The sequence below is a fragment of the Bacillus rossius genome (assembly GCF_032445375.1).
Source record: "Bacillus rossius redtenbacheri isolate Brsri chromosome 9 unlocalized genomic scaffold, Brsri_v3 Brsri_v3_scf9_2, whole genome shotgun sequence".
Taxonomy (NCBI): Eukaryota; Metazoa; Arthropoda; class Insecta; order Phasmatodea; family Bacillidae; genus Bacillus; species Bacillus rossius.
In genome coordinates this window covers 28,587,006-28,609,456 of record NW_026962013.1, presented here as the reverse complement: position 1 = coordinate 28,609,456, position 22,451 = coordinate 28,587,006, and the positions used below count along the sequence as shown (strand labels likewise).

General features: G+C 42.7%; 1 protein-coding gene across 1 annotated transcript; it reads right to left on the bottom strand.

Moving 5' to 3' along the window:
* Positions 1 to 601: 601 nt before the first annotated feature.
* LOC134542888 (putative uncharacterized protein DDB_G0271606) lies at positions 602 to 11,030 on the bottom strand. The gene is made up of 2 exons (XM_063387473.1): positions 10,905 to 11,030; positions 602 to 3,292 (listed from the first exon to the last, which is right to left on the bottom strand). Exon 2 carries the CDS (start codon positions 3,290 to 3,292, stop codon positions 851 to 853), a length of 2,442 nt encoding a protein of 813 aa, XP_063243543.1. The 5' UTR covers positions 10,905 to 11,030; the 3' UTR covers positions 602 to 850.
* Positions 11,031 to 22,451: the final 11,421 nt, after the last annotated feature.

Below are 22,451 nucleotides of genomic sequence, written 5' to 3'. Positions count from 1 at the left end.
CATCCAAAATATTTGAATGCCTATCAACTCTTATTATGTTAGAAGGCTTCGAGTACTAGATGAGTGTTATGATCGAAAGGCATTTTTTTTTAATCAAACAATTTATAAAGCTTTACTGAAATTTTTTTATATAACAAAGATTCCATGGAAGCAGTTTGCAGCTGTTGGGAGATAGTGCAATTTGTGGCAGGTTTTATTGCTAATCTACGCTGTGCTCAGCATTCTAGCCCGGCTGTAGGAGGTATATCATCATGTGCAGTAGTGGCTGTAGAAGAGCATGTGTTTGTTTAAACTGTATGCTTAACTGTATTTGTATAACTATATGTCATGGTTAAATTGTGTCGGAAAACATTTTGAAGTTTTGATGGTTTTGAAATCTTGCACAATTGTCAATCTTATTTACATTATACTAGACAAAATTCCTCCAAAGTTCAAGTAATTTTTATGGTTGGCAGCATTTATTTGGATAATTATTGTGACAAACTGGGTTATAGAAAAATCTCTGTGCAAAATGACTGGTGCAATGGGCTGATATATATCCATATTTACTCTAGAAAAGTTCAAAGATAATATTATGATAAATAAATTAGCTTTAACAACCTTTGCTCTTAATCAACTGTTCAAGTCTTTAATCTTTGTTTAAGCTTAGAAATTAATATTACAAAGACTAAATACTGAGTAAATAAATACATAAAGGAATCATTGCACAATTGTAAAAAAAAATTAATGATTACCACTAATGACAAACATATTCAGGAAACTCCAATTCAAAAGTGTCATTTGATCATCATTTACTGACGCATATCAATCTCCCTTTGTTACTTTGAGTGTCACACTTTTCTGAAACACATTAGAAGAAGAAACTGGGTCCATGCCTCTGGTACACTGGCTTTACTAATGCTGGTGGTGCAGTTGTATCATGGTGGTAGCTGACGAGCAGAATATTCTGGGTCTGCCCCCTCTGATCCACTGTGGGGATACTGCCATGATGGGTGAAGCTCGTAGAACCTGCTGTAGGATGGAACACACGGAGAAACTGGTCATTGCTGAGTGATTCGTGGTATTGTGTTTGCCCACGATTGGTCCTGCCGGGTTTAGTTTGTGTATTTGTGAATACATCACGATGGGTGCCGAATTCGGGAGCCTGTACTTCAGTGAAAACATCGAGTGTGTGCTCTCCACTTCGAAGTTTGGAACTAAGTGGTTGAATCCATTGTTGGTGATACCGTTGCCGTTCTTGCTGCTGCCATTGTTGCTCCCATGATTGCTGTTTTTGCTGCTGTTGATGCTCAGGTTGTTCTAGCTGCTGTCGTTGTTGCTGCCAAAGTTGCCATTCTTGCTGCTCTGGCTGTTGTTGTTTTTGGTGCTGCTGCTGTTGATTCTCTGTCTGTTGCTCTTGCTGCTGTCGTTGCTTTTCTTGTTTATTCTGTCGATGCTCAAGCTGCTGTAGTTCTTGATGTTGCCATTGTTGCTGCCTTGTCCTGTGTTGTTTTTGGTGCTGCCCTTGCTGCTTTTGCTGTTGATGTTGAGCTTGTACCTGTTGTTGATAAGGTCGCTGCTGGTTTTCTGACTGTAACTCTGGATTTCTGTTGAGTTTTCTTGACGTTTGTATAGTACTATGCACACTTACAGGAAGCTCTGTTTGGAAAATTTCATGTTCGGTGTATTTCCTAGTGCCACGAGGTCTCGGAGTAGTTGACTGTGTTGATGACTCGTGGTGGTTTTGCAATTGTGTTCTCGGTGGTAATGTTTGGTGTTGTGGCTGGAAGTCGTGAGATTCTGTATTTGCTTCTTGTGAGGTTTTAACGTGGCTTGGTCGTGTCGGTGAGATCGAGAGTTCCTCTTCAGCATGTTTATTGCTTGGTGTCGTAGAGTGACTTCTTGGCGACATCTCAGTTGTAGTTCTGGTTCTTCTCCTTTGGGAGCGCCCAGGGTATGTTCTAACTGTCGAAGACACCTGCGGCGAACTTTGATTTCTGGTACCAAAATCAATATTAGGTTTGCGAAATCTACTTTGACCCTCCTTCGGTCTAGACCTAGTGTTGACCTCTGTTGTAGTCGAACTGCCAATGCTCTGGCCATACTCTATATCATCTCTGGTATTGCTTTCCATGTTTCCTTGATTTTTTCTGAATCTGCTCCTGTAAAAATTTCTTGTATTACTGGGATTGTAAATGTCATTTTTGTTTCGTCTCCTGTGCGTCCTTGTTGGAGGCTTTGGTGAAGTTAAAGTGTTGTAGATGTCTTCAGTGACTGTGGAAGTTGTGGGTGATTTTGAGAATGAATTTTCTTCGATGTTGACATAAGGCTCAGAGTGATTTTCTTTCAATTCCTCATCTGGAATCTCTGCTAACCGTGGTTCTTTTACACCAAATATACTTTTTTCATTCATCTGCCGTACCATATTATTCCCGATTAACGTTCTGCTGTTGAAATCGAAGTAGTCTGGGAGTTGATTTTGTGATGATAATTTATTATTTTCTTCGTCTGTTAATTTGCACTGCTTAGCATTTGAATTCACCCATGTTGAACTGCCACTTATGTGTCGTCTTTGGTTCTGCCCGTTGGCCTCATTGCAGTCTCGGCGCTGGAGTATGTTTTCCATAGGTTCCAGTCTCGCGCGTTTGTAGATCACAGGTACCTGGTCACTATGGGCAGGCACTGGCAGGCCTTCTGCAGCGTTGTTTATTTGAAACTGAGAGCTGTCGAATGGAATTTCGATCGACTTCATCACTTCGAATTGGGTTGAAGGGAATTTATTTGTCGGCGGTGGTGCGCGTATGGCCGCGAGTCTTTGAGCAGCGTTCAAGGAGAATAAGGCTTGGTTTATTTTTGGTTTGGATGCCCTCCTGGCAGTTTTTTCCACATTTATAATGATCTCGGAAGGTGGCAAAGCTACGGAGAACGTATGGAAGGTTTCCTCTGCCTGCAAATCATTGACACTCGTGGTCGACGCCACAGCTTCGGTGGAACTGCTTTCATCTTTCACTTCGTTCTGCGAGGTGGCTTCCGAATTTCCACAGAGTTCTGTGTGATTTTCGGGATTGACGCAGAGTGAAGTTGTGGTTTCTTGTTGTTCGTCCAGCTGAGAAGCAGTTGTTTGTTCGGTGATTGGTTGCTCATTAGTTTTTTGAAGAGCGCAGTCAATGTTGGCATTTAGTATTTTGCCACAAAGAGCAGTGTCTCTAAACTTGACGATTCTTTCAGTTACGTTGGTGGGTATGGCCTCATTGCCAGATGATGTGCGGCCTAAGAGTGCCGTGGTCAGGAGAAGTAGTAGTGTCTCGTGCATCTGTCAAAAAATTAAATATGTTAAAAAAACATTAATAAAACAGTAAATGATGAAATAAAATAAATAATTCTAAAATTAAATTATTTTAAATAATGCAGAGTGATGTTTTGCTATAGTCACAGAATTAAACGAAAAAATAAAACTGCTACTTAAAGGTAATAAAACAGAAAATTCATATAATATTCTAATTAAAAATTTTATATTGATGCTGTACTTAACAAAATTTCAGGATAGACCGTTGTATGAGGATCTATTTTGGTACAATATTATAGTGTTTAAATTTAAGGTTAATGATATTTTAAGTACGAAACTTTTTTTCTTTTGGAAAATTTGTTCAGTGTTCCTTAGAGAATGGTAGCGGCTAATATTAATTTCCTAAACATATTTTGTGGTCGTAGCCGCCAATTTTACCTGCAAACCATTGAGCTTTCGCAACTAATCTAATCGTATCTCAGATGATTAGTGAATCGATATCGTTCGGTTTGGAGAGTCAAGTTCTCGTCGCCTTCCTTCAGACACTGACGCACAAATTCGCGAAGTGACATGCGAACGTTGTAACTGTCGTAACTCGCATTCTGCGTGCATGCAAAGTGTTTTTAGTAGTGATAAGGTGGATATATAGTACCACGCTGGACCTTAACATTTTGCATCATAACTTAGCAATGGTCTTCAACCTTTGCATAATCAAGGACCAATTGTTTCCGCAGCCAAAGTGGCGCGGACCGTAATGAATAATCAGTGTCACGAATACTTTATTTTTCCCACGATGATTTATTTGCCGTTACTTCGCAAGAAGACGAAAGAAAAAACAATCAAATTGCATTTAAGTAAAACATGTTTTAAACATATCAATGTCATCTTTATATGTGATAAAAATTATATTGATGAATAATATGATAAAAGTATTAAATGTTTTATTTTAATTCATGTTTCTCTTTTGAGTCATGGTACGAATTCAGGCGAGATTTCTTTCTTTAGTTGTAAAATGCATCCAGTAGACAGTCGGTAAAGTGCCACTAGACGTCATTGTTTTTAGACGTAGTAGGTACTTTTGGAGGTTAAATAAAAAAAAATGCTAGCTGGAACATGTATGCGGGTCGTGGGTTGTATACAAGTGATTTAGAGATAAAAATCTGACCCCATAATAATAATAATAATATCGCGACTATTATTTTATATATCATAATATTTAGCTGTAATTAATTTTGTCACATTTGAAACCATACTTATAATTCAAATAAATTTTTATTATCTCACCCGAGAAATAATGAACGGCACTCAGTATGTACCAGTAGCAAAAACAAAGCCTGGCTCTGTATATCGCAATGACCTTTGAATTTTTGAAACTATGTCGGTAATGAAATTTAGGAAATGCTATAAAAAAAAAACACTTTCGTTATAACACGGTGTTAGAGATGGGTATAGCTGTGAGTTCCAAGTAGCAGCCTGATATTATTGCTACCGATTCCTGTACCTGTTTTTAATCTTGTTTTGTTAGGAAAAGATACAGAATATTTGACATTAAGGACTGAAGGCTACCTTAAAAACTTATTATTTTTACATTATTTAAAATTAAAAGATTCTATATATTTTTTAAGGAAAATACTTAATTGAATAAATATAGGATTTCCTGTTGCTAGGAACTAGGCAGATATATTTTTCAATCCAGTAATTTTCATTTGTAGCTATAATAAAAATCGTTTATGTTGTTTTCGAGAAAGAATTTACAATTTCAAGAATTGCTCATAGAAAACACATTTAGCTGGTTTGGCACATATCTGCGCACCAAGTGAATAATAAAAAAAAGGGTTAATTCCAATGGCTGGCTTCCAGTTAAAATACCTATTTTGGCCGATACGACGTAGTAAATAGCCATATGTTCACTCACACGATGCTGTAAAATAGATTAATAAATTACCGTTTACGACATTCTGATAGTGCTATTATTTCACAACATAAATGGTAGTTATATGGGAAAAACTAGCAACGTTCCATTGTACTATTTCACATGCCGTTAAAAGCTAACAGGTTGCTATTTCACAGCCCATCTCTACACGGTGTACAAAAAGCGATGGCCTGCTATGTATATTTCCCAAGGACTGGAGTCGATCTAGTCAGTCAATATATAAATGTGTAAATTTTTTGAAAATTTTATGAACACGTGCCCTTGTCCATGACGTAAGAAAAAAAAACATTTTATTATTTTTAAAATAAAATTTTAATTTTTATTAAATTACCCTTGCCGGGATCTAACAGAAAACCCCGGACTCAATGGCGTACGAAAATACCTTTTATTTGTATTCAATTATTTATTATTTTTTTAATAACAATAGTGTTTTTTTTTTTTTGTGATTTCAGGTACATATGTAATCGGGGTGTCAAATTACACACAGCCCCAACCTGTAAATGTGATGCATACGTATCGCATAACTCAGTGTTTTTCAATCTTTTGGATTTCGCGACCCCGGCGACCCCCTTGTGTCACAGAAAGACAAAGAAATTATTTAATTAAAAGACTACGTTAATGGTATTTTATATTTTGGTACAATTATCTATTATTCGGATCTACACTCTGCAGGAAGCCGCGAGAGTTTTGAAAGTAAGTACGAGGTAAGTTGGTAAGGCTACGTGCGACTTAACTTGGACGCCAACTCGCGCGGGCCAAACTGCGTCGGCGACGGCCACGTTGCCACGCCGCATTGTCGTTGCGGCGACAGGAAGCGACCCGCGCGCGCCACCCGCCGCCGCCCGCAATGTTCTTTTGTTTCAACTCTCATCTCACCCAGTTAAGCGTAGTCACCGATGAGTACGGACGTCATTCTTTTGTTTTTTACTTGCTCGGCGCGTTTGTAAAGTGGATAAGTTTCTCAAAAGATCGCAGCCTTCAACATCTGGTACGAGTGTCAATAGCGGTGGTGGTGAAACAAACACCCCCCCCCCCCCAAAAAAAAAAGAAAAAAAAGACATTACGATGACAGTTATTTGAGACACGGGTTTACAGTCATAAATAATAAACCTCAATGTGTAATTTGTGGCGATGGTTATCACGTGAGAGTATGAAACAGTCAAAGCTTATGCGGCATCTCACAAACAAGCATAAAAAAGAAGCTGATAAGCCGTTGGATTTCTTTGAACGAAAGTTGAAAGCTCTTAGTCAGCAGCAAAATACTATGATTCAGGTAATAAAATAGTGTTTCCCTAGTCTCCACAAAGTGTTGTTAAGACCCTCAAAACGCTAGCGATAAGTTCAAGTCGAGTCTATTCTGTTGCTGTTTTTACTGTTGATGTTTTATGATGTTTATTTCTTTGTTGTTTGCATACAACTTTTTATTGTACTTCATTTTGGTGTGCAAAGGTTCCGCGTACTTATTTTTTTTTATTGGCTATTCACTTTTATATTGTCTGGTTTATTTTCAGGCATCCAGTGTTAACGAGTCAGCATTATTAGCTTCAGCCGGCGACCCCCCGAGTAAGGCTTCACGACCCCCCTCGGGGTCGCGACCCACAGATTGAAAAACACTGGCATAACTTGTAAGGTTTCCAATGAATTCTATTAGAAGTATACTTGTAATTTTCGTCCCCTAATATCGGGGCGTAAACTCAGGCATAAAAAAAATCTCGAAACTCAAGAGTTTACAAGGATTCCTCCAAAGTTTTTCTATTAGGCCCTGACTGCACAATTTATTGCATTTCTTTGATGTAGTAGATGTAGAACATTTTCTCCCCTCCACCTCCACCCTCGCACGCGCAGTGTAGGTAATGATACACGCAGTTTCTAGTGGAAAGTGGAGACTCGAGAGTGGTGTTTATCCCCGGTCACTCTAGCGTGGGCAATTAAGAACGGGGGAGTTGCCCATCCGCCTTCGTGTCTAACGGCAACCACCAGATGGAGGCACGGACGTGAACTGTGGAGATGAGGTTGTATTAGGTCGATTCGCTAGCTTTTGAAGCATAATTGGTTTGCACCGGACTGAAATCCGTGGAAAATATTCTCCCCTCCCCCGATTCTTTTCCAGCCACATTCTGTGCTGCAAAACTACATGCCGAGCATCGGGTGTCCAGGCGCAATTTACAAACCGCTCGAGATTTATCAAAGGTGTTTCATTATGAACAGTTTTTAAGAGCCAGTTAAAGTGTGTGCTGAACCGTAGAACCTTTTACTGTATCTACTCATTACATGTCTCCTGTTGCATTCGTTATGTAAGCGCGCATGTCGCTCTGTTTTAGTGAAGTCGTGGAGTGTGAGGAGTTCCTAAAGTTAACTCACCATCAGGTTTCCAGGCTAATTTGCAGCGATCGACTTTGATAGTTTAGTCTCGCGGTTTTAGTTTTTAACGTGTATTGTTTTGACGGCGTTTAAAGGATAAAACAGGTGTTTTCGCGGGCGATTTCAAGCGTAAAACATTTGGGACACACTATTTTCAGCAGACTAGGGACGTGCAGGAACCTTTATCTCTAACATTTCTCCTTAAAATGATAGGGTCACCTAGGCGAAGACCGTACGCCAGTTCAGTGTCTCGCGCGTAGAGGCGAATAGACACATGATGTACGAGCCAGTATCGCCCTTAGCGCCCAGCCGTTTGGCTATTGACTTGATGATGTGCATCGATAACTAAAAGCTATGAAACTCTCAGAAACGTGCTGTTACAAAGACGCAAAGACATATAATTTTTAAGTAACTAGCAATTTAGACTTGGAACTTCAAATGAAATTTTTGGATGTAAGGTATTTTATTTTTGAAAACGGATTGAGGTGGTGTTTTGACAAAACAAAAAGGCTCTCATTGCATATAGTATGGGTTCGTATGTGTCCCTTTCGACCTGTTCTGATTGCAGTTTTCTCGAAACCAGTGCCGTGATCAATTCCTTCCCCAAAAAAATACCTTTGATTTGTGTCGCAGCGTGTCAATAAAAATATAAACAATAAAACATGTAATTAACTGAAATATATAGATCAGGCGCGGTAGCATGGATGTTCAGTGCTCGGTTCCCTATGGGAGCAGGAAATTTTCATTTGAGTGCTTCTGGAACGGTTGGGCCAAAATTTGTTGGAGATCCCTGTTCTATTAATTTGTCGCACTTTCCATATTATTAATATTTTGTGTGCTTGGTAAAATGTTTTATCACGGTGCATTAATAATAGTGTCCCAAGTATTTAATTTTTTTTTACATTCTAACATGGCTTGTAAGTGTTCGAAGGAAATAATTTATTCCACTGTGACAACAATATAAACGTCTATTTAAATACTCAGGTTCAAAGAACCTCAGCTTCGAAAAGTGTACCAAACTAGATCCCATGCACTTTCGGGCAAATAAAACGTAATGTTAACACACGAACTAAGAAAAAAGATGGCGGGGATTAATCATGCACTTGGTAAGTAAGTTGTCTAAAAATATATTTTCTTGTACTTGGCTTAGCGTCTTGTAAACTACGACGAGGCATATAACGTATCCAACCCTACAATTTACATAAGCGATTTTGGGGAATCATGCAAAGCAGAAATCAGTATTTATTGGAATGTGAGTGCAGTGTCTTACCACTTCATCTGTTAAAAAAAAAATTATATATACATATTTAATTTTTGGTATTTTCTCATTACATAAAATCCTCTCCTATTATGACACATTCGCTAACATTTTATAACAAGTTATGACTGATGAACACTGTTGATTGAATTTATACCTTTAAGCCGCAGTGAATGAATGGATTTCGATTTTGTTTTGTCTGTTTCTGTTTTATCTTTGAATATATATACTGTATAGAAGTCGCGAGTGGATAGGATTTACTCTACGTTTTTCAGAAGCTTATGATGAGCAGCTTGGGAACTTCACCGCTGCAGTGCGCTGCCGTAACGCCCTGTATCGTCTTAGTTGTTATTTACACGTTAGAGCGCAGCGCTGTCGCCCGCTGTCATTCCCCGCTCCCCTCTTCCATCATTCACTGCAGCTCAACGTCGTTCAACGGGAGGGGGAAGGGGTGTTTGAAGAGTTCGAGACGTCCGCTAGGGACCACCACAAGTCGATGCCCTAGAGATGGTGGCGATTGCGGCGGTGAATTAACCAACTACCTCAAAACCGTATTAGAAGTTTTAACCTGGGCTGGCGACTTCTATACAGTATATATATTCAAAGGTTTTATCTACGTGTATTTTTCCTCGAGTAGCATTAATGACCTTTGGATTTTTTTAAAATGTGTAACATCTTAGCTCTAGATACAATGCATTTGGTAGGAATAATTTCGTGAGCGGAATATAAGTCGCATGGAATGGAAATGTGTTACCACGGTGCTGCCATCTGTGGCGGATGGCGCTAAACAAAGTTCACAAAGCCAAAGGGAAACTTTATAGTATTAATTGTTTAACAAATTTTAATAAGATGGGCAATATTTTAATAAAAATTTCTTGTCAAAAATCAGTTCTAAAACCGGGGTTTATTTATTTTTTGTATTTTTCGCTTTTATCGGAGCCTTTTCATTATATCATTTTAAATTTCGGTCTGCTAATCAAATGATTCAATAGCTGAGGTAGCTGCTTCGGCAACGAATTCTAGCGGCGGGTGCGTAAACTACGTGTGATTCACGTCAAGAAATATAACTGAAAACACAATTTGCGTGTATATTTATCACGCTTGCATTATTTAAAAAAATTATAAGTTAAATTTTGTGTCCTAGTTTCTAATTATAAGTGTATTTGCAACATGAGAACACATGGATTTGCTCGTTACCGAAATTAGATGTTACACATTTCTGGCGAGTACTAAAAGATTCACTCACATATTTTTTTTAAAAATGTTTATTGGGCCATGTATCACTTTTGAACACAGTAAAGTTACACTGGAAGAAAGAGCACTGTCGTGAAAACCTTTTAACAAAGACAAAACTCAAATTTACGCCCATGCCTTAAGCGGGACTCAAACCCACAACCCCTTGAAACCCGAAAGCGAGGCGTACCTACATCCGACCACGCAAACGCAGGTCGGTTCTTCGGTTCGCTGCGTACAATAAAGGCCGCATTCTTAGGCTGGGCGCACATATAATTAGACAAGACGCAACGCATGTATTTTCGTTATGTTATTTCTTCCCGCACTCTTGAAAACAAATTGTTGTCGCGATACTCCTTCAAAATATGGATTATAATAAAATAGGCCTTCCCTGTACTAACTATACCAATAGTGTCCGTAACTAAATGTGCAACGATGACGTCATACACATTCAAGATGGCGGGCGTAACTAAACGTGCAACGTTTCTAGAATCTGCATCCAGTTACATACTAGGGAAAGTCTATTAAAATACTTTACAAATGAGTATTTACTAAATTGAAATTAACAATCAACTACGGTGTGGCTTCGGTGTGATAATTTTTTTATGCTCGCGCATGCGCAGAACACAAGCCATCAGACAGTCCGCTCGCGACGAAGTTTGAGAAGTCAATTTGACGTTGTCCCCTCGCGTCTGATCGCGACAGTTTTGTGGCGTCGCGCCTCTTCTGATTCTGTGTGCGTTGCTTTTATTGTTAGTGAGTACACGGCAGTCAACTGCTATCGGACAAGAATGTGACGTCGTGTGCGTTGTTGTGTGTGCGCCCGGCCTTGGTCCCGTTGGAGAGGGACTCACCTCGACCGCCGCTGACGGCCGCAGGACTCCGGTGGGGCTTCTGAGACGCCCGCCAATCTCCGACCACTGGTGCTAGCGCGCGCGAGGGTTGTGTCCCGAAGACGACTGCGGCCGAGGAGGATTCCGCGAGGCCCAGCAGTCCCGCACGCAGTGGTCGGGAGAAAGCCACGCTGCCACATCCTCCCCCTTCTCCCCAACGAACACATCCCACCCCACCCCATCCCCTCCACGGCTTGTCTGCAGCGTGCCCTCGCTCGCACGGTCCACGGATCTGGAAGAAATGAAAGAAGGCCTCCCAAGTGTTCCTCGCGTGCGCCTCCACTTCACGAGAGCGGTCGACCGAACCTCTGGAGAAACGGCTCATTTCCCAGCGGCGCAGAACGCGTGGGTACACGTAACGCGATGGGATCGCTCCAGTTTCGTAAGGCGTGTGTGATTTGCCCCCCCCTCCCTTCTCCCTCCGGCCGACGATTCCCAACAAGACAATGGCGCATGGTACCGGCTTCCATGCCGCAGGAAGTCGCTTGGACTGCTCGCGACTGTTCTTGTGTTTCGTAACTCCTTGCCCGCGAACCCGTTTGTTTACATACTTACTCTTGACGTACATACGTCAGACCAGTTGCCTCTGAAAAAACTTGATGTCGCTTTGCATTCGATAGGTATTAAAAATAAGGATTCGTTTTGGTGATAGTAGTATATAATAGCCGTAGCTGGCCCTGGCTTCTGGCTGTGGAGGTGGAGCCGATGTCCGCCATCTTAGATTGTGACGTCATGTAAGCCATGTTGGATGATCTTGACCCGGCAGTTATCTTGGATCCGCCGTCTCGCATTCCGACATTTTGGATTCCATTTTTTCTATAACTTTCTGCCATTTTAAATTATGACAGCACCATTACAATTTTCTCTATGGCCACCATCTTGAAAATCCCTAATTTTTGTGCTAAAAAATCGGGAAAAATTTCTAAATTCATAAAAATTTAATTAATAAAATTTTAATAAAAAATTCCGCCAACTTGAATTACGACATCGCTGTTGCACATTTCGTTATGGTCGCCATCGTGGATTCTAGAAACGTTGCACGTTTAGTTACGCTCGCCATCTTGAATGTGTATGACGTCATCGTTGCACATTTAGTTACGGACACTATATTGGATTCTCGAATGTTACCATTTTGTGTATCCATTGCATGTCCTGTGTGTGTACTGTGTGTCCAGCATGTTCTGTGTGTACTGTGTGTCCAGTGTGTACTGTGAGTTCAGTGTGTTCATTGTGTGTCCAATGTGTATATTTTTTTATTCATTGAATGTTTTGTGTGTGTAATATGTGTTCATTGCATGTGTCATTCAATGTCCCATGTGTGTAATGTGTATGTTCTGTGCGTTCATTGTGTTTACTGTGTGTCCATTGCGAGTACTGTGTCTGTACTGTGAATCCATTTTGTATACTGTGTGTGTTCTGTGTATTCATTTTGTGTACTGTGTGTCAATTGTGTGTATTGTGTGTTCTTTTTTTTTCCTGAATGTACGTCCTTTTCGTTAAATATACATAGTCAAGTCTGTAGTAGCTCTGAATATTTCCTGGTTCAAATCATCTTGGTCTTGATAAAACATTTTTCAGGGATTCTTGGTCCTTCAGTAAGTATAAAACATGTTCTGTTCGTGTAATTGCTTGTAATTGATTTTATCGATACTTGAGGTCTGACAGTTCGATGACTTTTTTTTTGACTGCTTGAAATATGTTACATTAACTTTCGACGAAAAAGGTCTTATGGTTCGGAGACGTCTGGCCTATACATGACCTGGTCTCGTGGTCCGAAGATACTTAGCCTATACGTATAGCATTGTACATGAACTGGTTGGAATGTATTTCATGCATTGAAAAAAAAAAAACCTTCATACTTCCGTGTTAGGCAACGTGGCAACATAATTAACTAGTTGGACCGGTATCATGTATATAATCTTTTTTTTTTTTCGTAGAGAGAATGATTAATAAACTTGGCGAAGTGTAACAGGATACAGAATTTAATTAGATTTTAAGTTTTAGTTACTCTTATCACTGGTCGAGAATCTAACCAAGGACGGATATAGATTGAAGCAATCATTATTACGTAATTTGTTTTATGGATTTTGAAATTTTCTCCGAATTTCTAGTAAAACAATTATGAATTTCCAATATGGTGGTCAAATGTCATTATAGACTTACTGAAGGCTGGTAGTAGAGGAATTTAAGCTTCTCTTAGGACTTTCCACCATATTTATTGCAATTAATATTTTTACAAAAAATAAATAGTTTGCATCAATCAAGTATTCAACCAAGGACAGGAATCGATCGAATCAATCAGTATATTAATGATTGATTTTTTAAAATGAATTTTGGAATTTTTCCCGAATTTATAGCTAACTAAATACAGATTTCCAAGATGGTGTCGAAATTTAAAGATGCGGTTGCCCTGGCACTAAAAAATTACTGCACTCTATCGGGTGAAAATTATACTGATAAGGCAGCAGCACAATCTAGCAAACGAAAACAAGGCAGTCTCCAGCAGACGAAAACAAGATGGCGGACATAACATACTAGCTGACGATATATACACACATATATATCTTTATATATATATTTCTTGTGTGCGTGTGTATTTCACTGAACTCCTCCTAGATGGCTGGACCTATTTTGATGAAATTTTTTGTGTGAGTTCACGGGGATTCGAGGATGGTTTAGATTCACAATTTGGTCCACTGGGAGTTTCGGGGGCGTAATATATCAAAATTTCCAGTTTTTGGTAGGAAATCACCATGGCAACGGCTGTTGCTTTGTTGATGCTTCATTCGTCTATATGGCAACGACTATTTCATTGTTAGTGCATTCCTCATCACCGTTGAAATTTGCGGGTACTTTAAATATAAAAAATTGCCCTTTTTTTTTCAAGTATATATATTTTACAGACTTGAAACTACACAGTAATGTTCCTTATGTTACGCAGGATGACATTTTCCGAAAATTAGATCCCATGGGTGGTTAAAACCAGGCAACAGTGGGTACTTTGTTTGCATGAGAACAGGATTTTGCATTGTTCATGCCTTCTACGTCTCCATGGCAACGGGCATCGCGCGGCAGTGGCGTACCCACAAAGAGGGGCATGTATAATGAGCGGCGCAAGAGTGATCTGCCTGTAGACTGCCGTAGCGAAGTACGGGTACATCAGTTGTACGTTGCGTGCACGAGTCAGGAAACCATCGGTGCTATTCATTTTCTCTCCAGTACATTATACAGCATTGTAATAAATTTTCACTGATTTTTTTTTATTTACCATTACTGTAAATGGGAGAATTAGTAAAGCCGTGTGAAGCCGGGTCAGGCAGCTAGTGTGTGTATATATATATATATATATATATATATATACACACACACACACCTTGGCATTAGTGGTGGGAGGTCAGTCTGGCGATGGCTTTCCCGAGGAAGGATCCATCGCCAATTTTAATGGAAATACATCACCAGGTTTGAATAGAGGATTTCGTCATGAAATGGTGTTTTTAAAATAACATTTTATTAAAATTTGATTAATTAATTTTTTATAAATTTGTTACAATTTTTTCTGATAGTAGTTACGGATTTTTCAAGATGGTGGACATAACAAATTTCAGCTCTCTAGAATCAAAAATGGTGGCCGTAACTAAATGTGCAATGATGGCATTCACATCCAAGATGGCGGGCGTAACGAAACATGCAACGTTTCTAGAAACCAAAATAGCGACCATAACGAAATGTTAAATGGTGATGTCTTAATTCAAGATAGCGGAATGTTTTATTAAAATTTAATTAATTTTACACGAATTTAAAATATTTTCCCGATTTTCTAGCATAAAATACGTATATTTTCAAGATGGCGGCCATAACTAAAATTGCAATGGTGACGTCGTAATTAAAATTGGCGGAAAGTTCTACAAAAAAATGTTGGAAAAACAAAATGTCGGAAGACAATATGGAGGATCCAAGATGGCCGCCGGGCTCTAGATCAAGGTCAAAGTTTAAGGTCATCCAAGATGGCTGGCGTGACGTCACAATCCAAGATGGCGGTCGGCACCAGGCACCACAACCAGAAGCCAGACCCCGAAGGAACCAAACTATACTACTTTAGTATCGGAGCTAGGGAGTTGAGTCAGCTTGATCACGCCGAGCGAAGTCGTTCTATACGAGTGGAATGACAGGTACTAGCAACGAACAAGGAGGGAGACATAAAATTGCAACCATGTATTGCGTGACATGTAACGTTATCTGTTGGGTGGGCCCATAACTACAAGAAAAAAAAAAAAAAAAAACCGGACGGGAAGTTTAAATCCAAAGTGTTAATTAGACTGTGCGAGAAAAATGCTGTTTCGTAATAAAAAAAAAACATGTCATATATAAATTAGTAGGATATGCAAAATTTCTGATATGCCACACATAATTGGCTACCAAAATAAAACGAATTAATTATCACTGGTTTGTTTGCCTGATAATAGCTTATGCATTAGGCCTAGTATTTCTCGTAATCAAGATAGCTATGTTATTAATATATTATTCAAGCTACTATCTAGTGGGCGGGCCCAAAACTACTTCAGAAAACTTATGTCTCAGTCTCGGCAGTAAAGAATTTCTCCCCGACGGGTACTAGTGGCTAGTGAACTGTCCAGTGTAACCAGCCTCCAGGTTCCTGTGAAGCCACTCTTCTAGCCCAGCGGGAGCTGTAGTGGTGGAGGGGACATGTTTTCTGGATCTGGTAGCTTCAGTAGGAAGGGGCTCTGGACTATACAGATCTGCAAGCAGACTCCCAATCAACCCTTAAAGGGCGCACATTTGGGAGGGGCGAAAGGAGGGTGCGTTGGCCTTCGGGCCTCCGAAAACATGTCCAGTGTAACCGAGGCTTTCGTGGAAAGGCGCATGCGCGGAGCTGTGTCCGGATCGGGCTGGCTCGTCCGTCGCACGTGCAGCTGCTACGTGGCTCACGCCGGCAGTGCGGGAAAGGTCGGTGCTTTGTGTGGCTGTGTGGTGGCGCGTTGGTTCGACGGGGGCGTATCTCGGCCGACACCGCGGACTGACGCTGAGGGGCGAAACCTTCCTCGACGACAGTTCCGGCAGAAAGGTAGGGAGAGCCTTCTCACGACACCAGTGCGTAGCGTGTAGCCTCTGTTGAATCGGGCCCATTTACCAGCTACAGGCCCCTGCTAAACACGCTCAACGTAATCCACTCTCCGCTGACTTTGTTCCAGCTGGTTGAGATGCAGAACGGTATACAGGCTATTTCCGAAATTTCACCGGTGCAGTCTTAACTACCTCAAAAGGCTGCATTCAGTGAGAAACTTAGTCGCGAAAGAATATCCGAATTCTTTTCGATGTTAGCACAACCTGTGTATAAACAAATACTCTTATCGGCAGTTATTTTCATGCGTTTACAAATGTTTACAAATGAACATAAAATAGCGTAGGCAGCAGTTGGCTGGCTAAGAAACATCTTTACAAAATTTCTTGGACACACGTCATTGCTGTTTTGCACTGTTTGAAATGAAAAAAAAAATAAGAACGCAAACTAAGAAAAAAAATGAAAACATTTAACACACAGAGAACAAGCCTAAATCAGCTATGTCAACAGATAAACATGTTTAGGTCATGATTGAGTTTATCTGTTTGACATATCTGATTTAAATTTGTTCTCTGTGGATTAATATTATCAATTTTTATTTCTTTAATTTGCGTTCTTGAATTATTTTTTTCATGACAAATAGTGCTAAACTGCAATGGCGCATGTCCAAGAAATTTTATTAAATCAAAATTCCCCATTGTGTGCATCATTTAAAGAACGTAAGTGTTCATGATTTTTTTGTGATGTAATAAACTTCGGCTATAATTATAACATTGATGTAAAATTATATTTATAATCAATAAAAGTAAAATTAATTATATTTCACGGCCATAAAGAATGAAGTCCACTTGAATGTAGGTACTTCTTAATCGTCACATTCAAGGTTTGATAAACTCCATGTATCATGGAGATATATAAATCGTTCCACTTCAGTGGACGAACAGACTGAAAGGGTTAAAGTGCAAAGAGTTGAAAAAAAAAATGTTTGACATGTTTTCTTTTGCACTTCCTCGCGGACAGCGGGACGGTTCGATGCGCATAACACCGCAAAGCGGACACTACTGCCCAAGCGAACAACGGGCGGCCGCAGACAGGCCAAGCCCCTGGCCACGCGCCGGTGCTTTACATTTCTGTTCATTTTTGTCTGTCCCGTATTCTGTTAAAAGTGCGGACGTTAATAGGGAAGGAAGATTACATTTTTATTATCTTGTTAACTTAAATGCGCCGGCCAATACCCATTTAAATTCATTATTTCGTATTAGAAAAAAAAAACTTTCAAATATATATATTTACTGCCACCTATAATTTTGTGGTTGTACCAGAAAATTGGATGCCGAGCATTTACAAAACTGACCCAAGGGAAAGAATATCAAAATATCCTATGGTGAGTCAGCAGAAAACCATCGTCGAAATTTTAAGTTCGAGGTTGGTTTAAAAATGTTCGGAAGATATATATATTTTTTTTTTTCAAATTTTCTGGGGGAGGGCCCTCAAAAAAAAAAATAGCCCCGGGTCCGGCAAAGTCTAGGGCCACTGCTGGGCCCATGAACGTCTGTGACATCATCAAGAAAACATCGCGAGAACCCAACTCAGGATGACCGGGATTCGAACCCTGGTCCACCAGTATTTTGATTCAGTCGCTTTCCTTTACGCCACCTCAATGTTTGATGCAATATTTTTTTGAATGGATATTTAAAAAAGGTTTTCAGAAGCGATTTCATTCGAATATATGCAAAACTCCACGAGACAAGAAAGTGAACTAGTTGTTTAGCCTGTCTCATGTAACTTGTCTCAATATTTAGCATTGATGTTGTAAAATTACTAAAATGTTGGTTAGGTTGGGTGTGTTATATAAATGTAAGTAATCCTATCCGTAATTCTTTATTTTTTTTTTCAGGTGGGGTAGGAATTTTCTCGTCTATGTGACCGTGATTGAAATGAAATGTTGATTATGTTATATCAGTGGCATTTTGAATTCTCTGAAATTGTTACAATGTAACGAAATATCTAAAAATGTTTTTTTTTCTACTTCTTTTATTCCGACCGCGGAGTTGCGTGAGCTAGCGGCGAATTTCGGGTATTTTCGGGATTGATCGGGAGGGGGGTCTGTGAAAAAGTGGGATCCCCCCAGTGGCCAATGAGCAGTTCTCGTGGTGGTCTGCTGCGCATGCTCGCGTGTTTGGGCCGCGGTGGAAAGCTCCCGGCGCGCATGCGCGGGAGAGAGCGTGCCTCGCGCGGCGGAACGAGACACGCACTAACCGCGCCGCCGCGGGAGTGGCTGGAGCCAGTTCTGGTGGCGTCCCCAGGATCCAGTTCAAGGCCGCAGCCAGGGTCCCGTACTACCTTTATACCATATTTTTATTAATAATGTTTCTTTTTGAGTTTTAAAAGAAAGTATTCACACTAAAATCTCAAGGAATTTCACATGTTCAACGTTTACACATGTAAATTTAAGTAATGATTTTGCTTGTTAAAAGTAAACTGAAAATCTTATATATTTTTAAAAAAAATTTCTTAAGTCATTTGTTTAATATTATCGATTGAAAAAATTCATACACACATTTATATTATTAAATACATGACATACCACATGACAATTTTTTTTTTTGGAAATACATGCTTACCGCTAGCTTGTGTGCAAACCTGCATTAAATAATAAGACATCTTGCAAACAAAATTCCTCCCGCTTCTGTGTTATGAGCCAGGTTGGGCAGGATGTGGGAGGAAATTAATTTTAAAGATTTCAATAATCCTTCCGAATGAAGCTCTCTGTGACCTTGTGTAGCTTAGTTGCTGTGATTTTATTATTCTGTCATCACTATTTTTTTTTAAAATTAAAATCCGATAAGGGAATGGTACGGACCCCCCTCCCCACTTGGCTAAGTCTCTGCCCAAATTCCAGCCCCTTTCAGACACCCCCACCATTGCTACGTCCCTGCCCAGATTCCAGCCCCTTCAGGACCCTCTTCACTTTGCTATGTTCCTGCCCAAATTACAGCCCCTCAGGACCCTCCTCCCTTTGCTACGTCCCTGCCCAGATTCCAGCCACTTCAGGACCCCTCCTCCCTTTGCTATGTTCCTGCCCAGATTCCAGCCCCTTCAGGACCCCCCCTCACTTTGCTATGTTCCTGCCCAGATTCCAGACCCTTCCAGACACCCCCACCTTTGTTACGTCCCTGCCCAGATTCCAGCCCCTTCAGGATCCCCCCTCAATTTGCTATGTTCCTGCCCAGATTCAAGCCCCTTCAGGACCCCCCCCCCCTTACTTTGTTCTGTTCCTGCCCAGATTCCAGCCCCTTCCAGACACCCACACCTTTACTAAATTCCTGCCCAGATTCCAGCCCCTTCCAGACACCCCCACCTTTGCTATGTTCCTGTCCAGATTCCAGCCCCTCCAGGACCCCCCTCACTTTGCTATGTTCCTGCCCAGATTCCAGCCCCTTCCAGACACCCCCACCTTTGCTACGTCCCTGCCAAATTCCAGCCCCTTCAGGACCTTCCTCCCTTTGCAACGTCCCTGCCCAGATTCCAGCCACTTCAGGACCCCTCCTCCCTTTGCTATGTTCCTGTCCAGATTCCAGCCCCTCAGGACCCCCCTCACTTTGCTATGTTCCTGTCCAGATTCCAGCCCCTTAAGGACCCCCCCCCTCACTTTGCTATGTTCCTGCCCATATTCCAGCCCCTTCTAGACACCCCCACCTTTGCTATGTTCCTGCCCAGATTCCAGCCCCTTCCAGAAACCCCCACCTTTGCTATTTTCCTGCCCAGAATCCAGCCCCTTCCAGACACCTCCACCTTTGCTATGTTCCTGTCCAGATTCTAGCCCCTCCAAGACCCCCCTCTCACTTTGCTATGTTCCTGCCCAGATTCTAGCCCCTTCCAGACACCCCCACCTTTGCTACGTCACTGCCAAATTCCAGCCCCTTCAGGACCTTCCTCCCTTTGCTACGTCCCTGCCCAGATTCCAGGCACTTCAGGACCCCTCCTCCCTTTGCTATGTTCCTGCCCATATTCCAGCCCCTTCAGGAGCCCCTCACTTTGCTATGTTCCTGCCCAGATTCCAGCCCCTTCCAGACACCCCCACCTTTGCTACGTCCCTGCCCAGATTCCAGCCCCTTCAGGACCCCCCCCTCACTTTTCTATGTTCCTGCCCAGATTCCAGCCCCTTCAGGACCCCCCCTCACTTTGCTATGTTCCTGCCCAGATTCCAGCCCCTTCAGGACCCCCCCTCACTTTGCTATGTTCCTGCCCAGATTCCAGCCCCTTCCAGACATCCCCACCTATGCTACGTCCCTGCTAAATTCCAGCCCCTTCAGGACCCTCCTCCCTTTGCTACGTCCCTGCCCAGATTCCAGCCACTTCAGGACCCCTCCTCCCTTTGCTATGTTCCTGCCCAGATTCCAGCCCCTTCAGAACCCCCCCTCACTTTGCTATGTTCCTGTCCAGATTCCAGCCACTTCAGGACCCCTCCTCCCTTTGCTATGTTCCTGCCCAGATTTCAGCCCCTTCAGGACCCCTCCTCACTTTGCTATGTTCCTGCCCAGATTCCAGCCCCTTCAGGACCCCCCCTCACTTTGCTATGTTCCTGCCCAGATTCCAGCCCCTTCCAGACACCCCCACCTTTGCTACATCACTGCCAAATTCCAGCCCCTTCAGGACCCTCCTCCCTTTGCTACGTCCCTGCCCAGATTCCAGCCACTTCAGGACCCCTCCTCCCTTTGCTATGTTCCTGCCCATTTTCCAGCCCCTTCAGGAGCCCCTCACTTTGCTACGTCCCTGCGAAATTCCAGCCTCTTCAGGACCCTCCTCCCTTTGCTACGTCCCTGCCCAGATTCCAGCCACTTCAGGACCCCTCCTCCCTTTGCTATGTTCCTGCCCAGATTCCAGCCCCTTCAGGACCCCCCCTCACTTTGCTATGTTCCTGTCCAGATTCCAGCCACTTCAGGACCCCTCCTCCCTTTGCTACGACCCTGCCCAGATTTCAGCCCCTTCAGGACCCCTCCCCACTTTGCTATGTTCCTGCCCAGATTCCAGCCCCTTCAGGACCCCCCCTCAATTTGCTATGTTCCTGTCCAGATTCCAGCCCCTTCAGGACCCCCCCCCCACTTTGCTATGTTCCTGCCCAGATTCCAGCCCCTTCCAGACACCCCCACCTTTGCTATCTTCCTGCCCCGATTCCAGCCCCTTCAGGACCCTCCTCCCTTTGCTACGACCCTGCCCAGATTCCAGCCACTTCCAGACACCCCCACCTTTGCTATCTTCCTGCCCCGATTCCAGCCCTTTCAGGACCCTCATCCCTTTGCTAGGACCCTGCCCAGATTCCAGCCACTTCAGGACCCCTCCTCCCTTTGCTATGTTCCTGCCCAGATTCCAGCCCCTTCAGGACCCCCCCTCACTTTGCTATGTTTCTGTCCAGATTCCAGCCCCTTCAGGACCCCCCCCCCACTTTGCTATGTTCCTGCCCAGATTCCAGCCCCTTCCAGACACCCCCACCTTTGCTATCTTCCTGCCCCGATTCCAGCCCCTTCAGGACCCTCCTCCCTTTGCTACGACCCTGCCCAGATTCCAGCCACTTCAGGACCCCTCCTCCCTTTGCTATGTTCCTGCCCAGATCCAGCCCCTTCAGGACCCCCCCCCTTTGCTATGTTCCTGCCCATATTCCAGCCCCTTCAGGAGCCCCTCACTTTGCTACGTCCCTGCGAAATTCCAGCCCCTTCAGGACCCTCCTCCCTTTGCTACGTCCCTGCCCAGATTCCAGCCACTTCAGGACCCCTCCTCCCTTTGCTATGTTCCTGCCCAGATTCCAGCCACTTCAGGACCCCTCCTCCCTTTGCTATGTTCCTGCCCCGATTCCAGCCCCTTCAGGACCCCCCCCCACTTTGCTATGTTCCTGTCCAGATTCCAGCCCCTTAAGGAGCCCCCCCTCACTTTGCTATGTTCCTGCCCATATTCCAGCCTCTTCTAGACACCCCCACCTTTGCTATGTTCCTGCCCAGATGTCAGCCCCTTCCAGACACCCCCACCTTTGCTATGTTCCTGTCCAGATTCCAGCCCCTTCAGGACCCCCCCCCTTACTTTGCTATGTTCCTGCCCAGATACCAGCCCCTTCCAGACCCCCCACCTTTGCTACGTCTCTGCCAAATTCCAGCCCCTTCAGGACCCTCCTCCCTTTGCTACGTCTCTGCCCAGATTCCAGCCACTTCAGGACCCCTCCTCCCTTTGCTATGTTCCTGCTCAGATTTCAGCCCCTTCAGGACCCCCCCCCACTTTGCTATGTTCCTGCCCAGATTCCAGCCCCTTCAGGACCCCCCTCACTTTGCTATGTTCCTGCCCAGATTACAGCCCCTTCCAGACACCCCCACCTTTGCTATGTTCCTGCCCAGATTCCAGCCCCTTCCAGACACCCCCACCTTTGCTATGTTCCTGTC

Bases quoted from the DNA above. Each gene is read 5' to 3' on its own strand.
- LOC134542888 (XM_063387473.1), bottom strand. From the start codon at position 3,292: ATGCACGAGACACTACTACTTCTCCTGACCACGGCACTCTTAGGCCGC.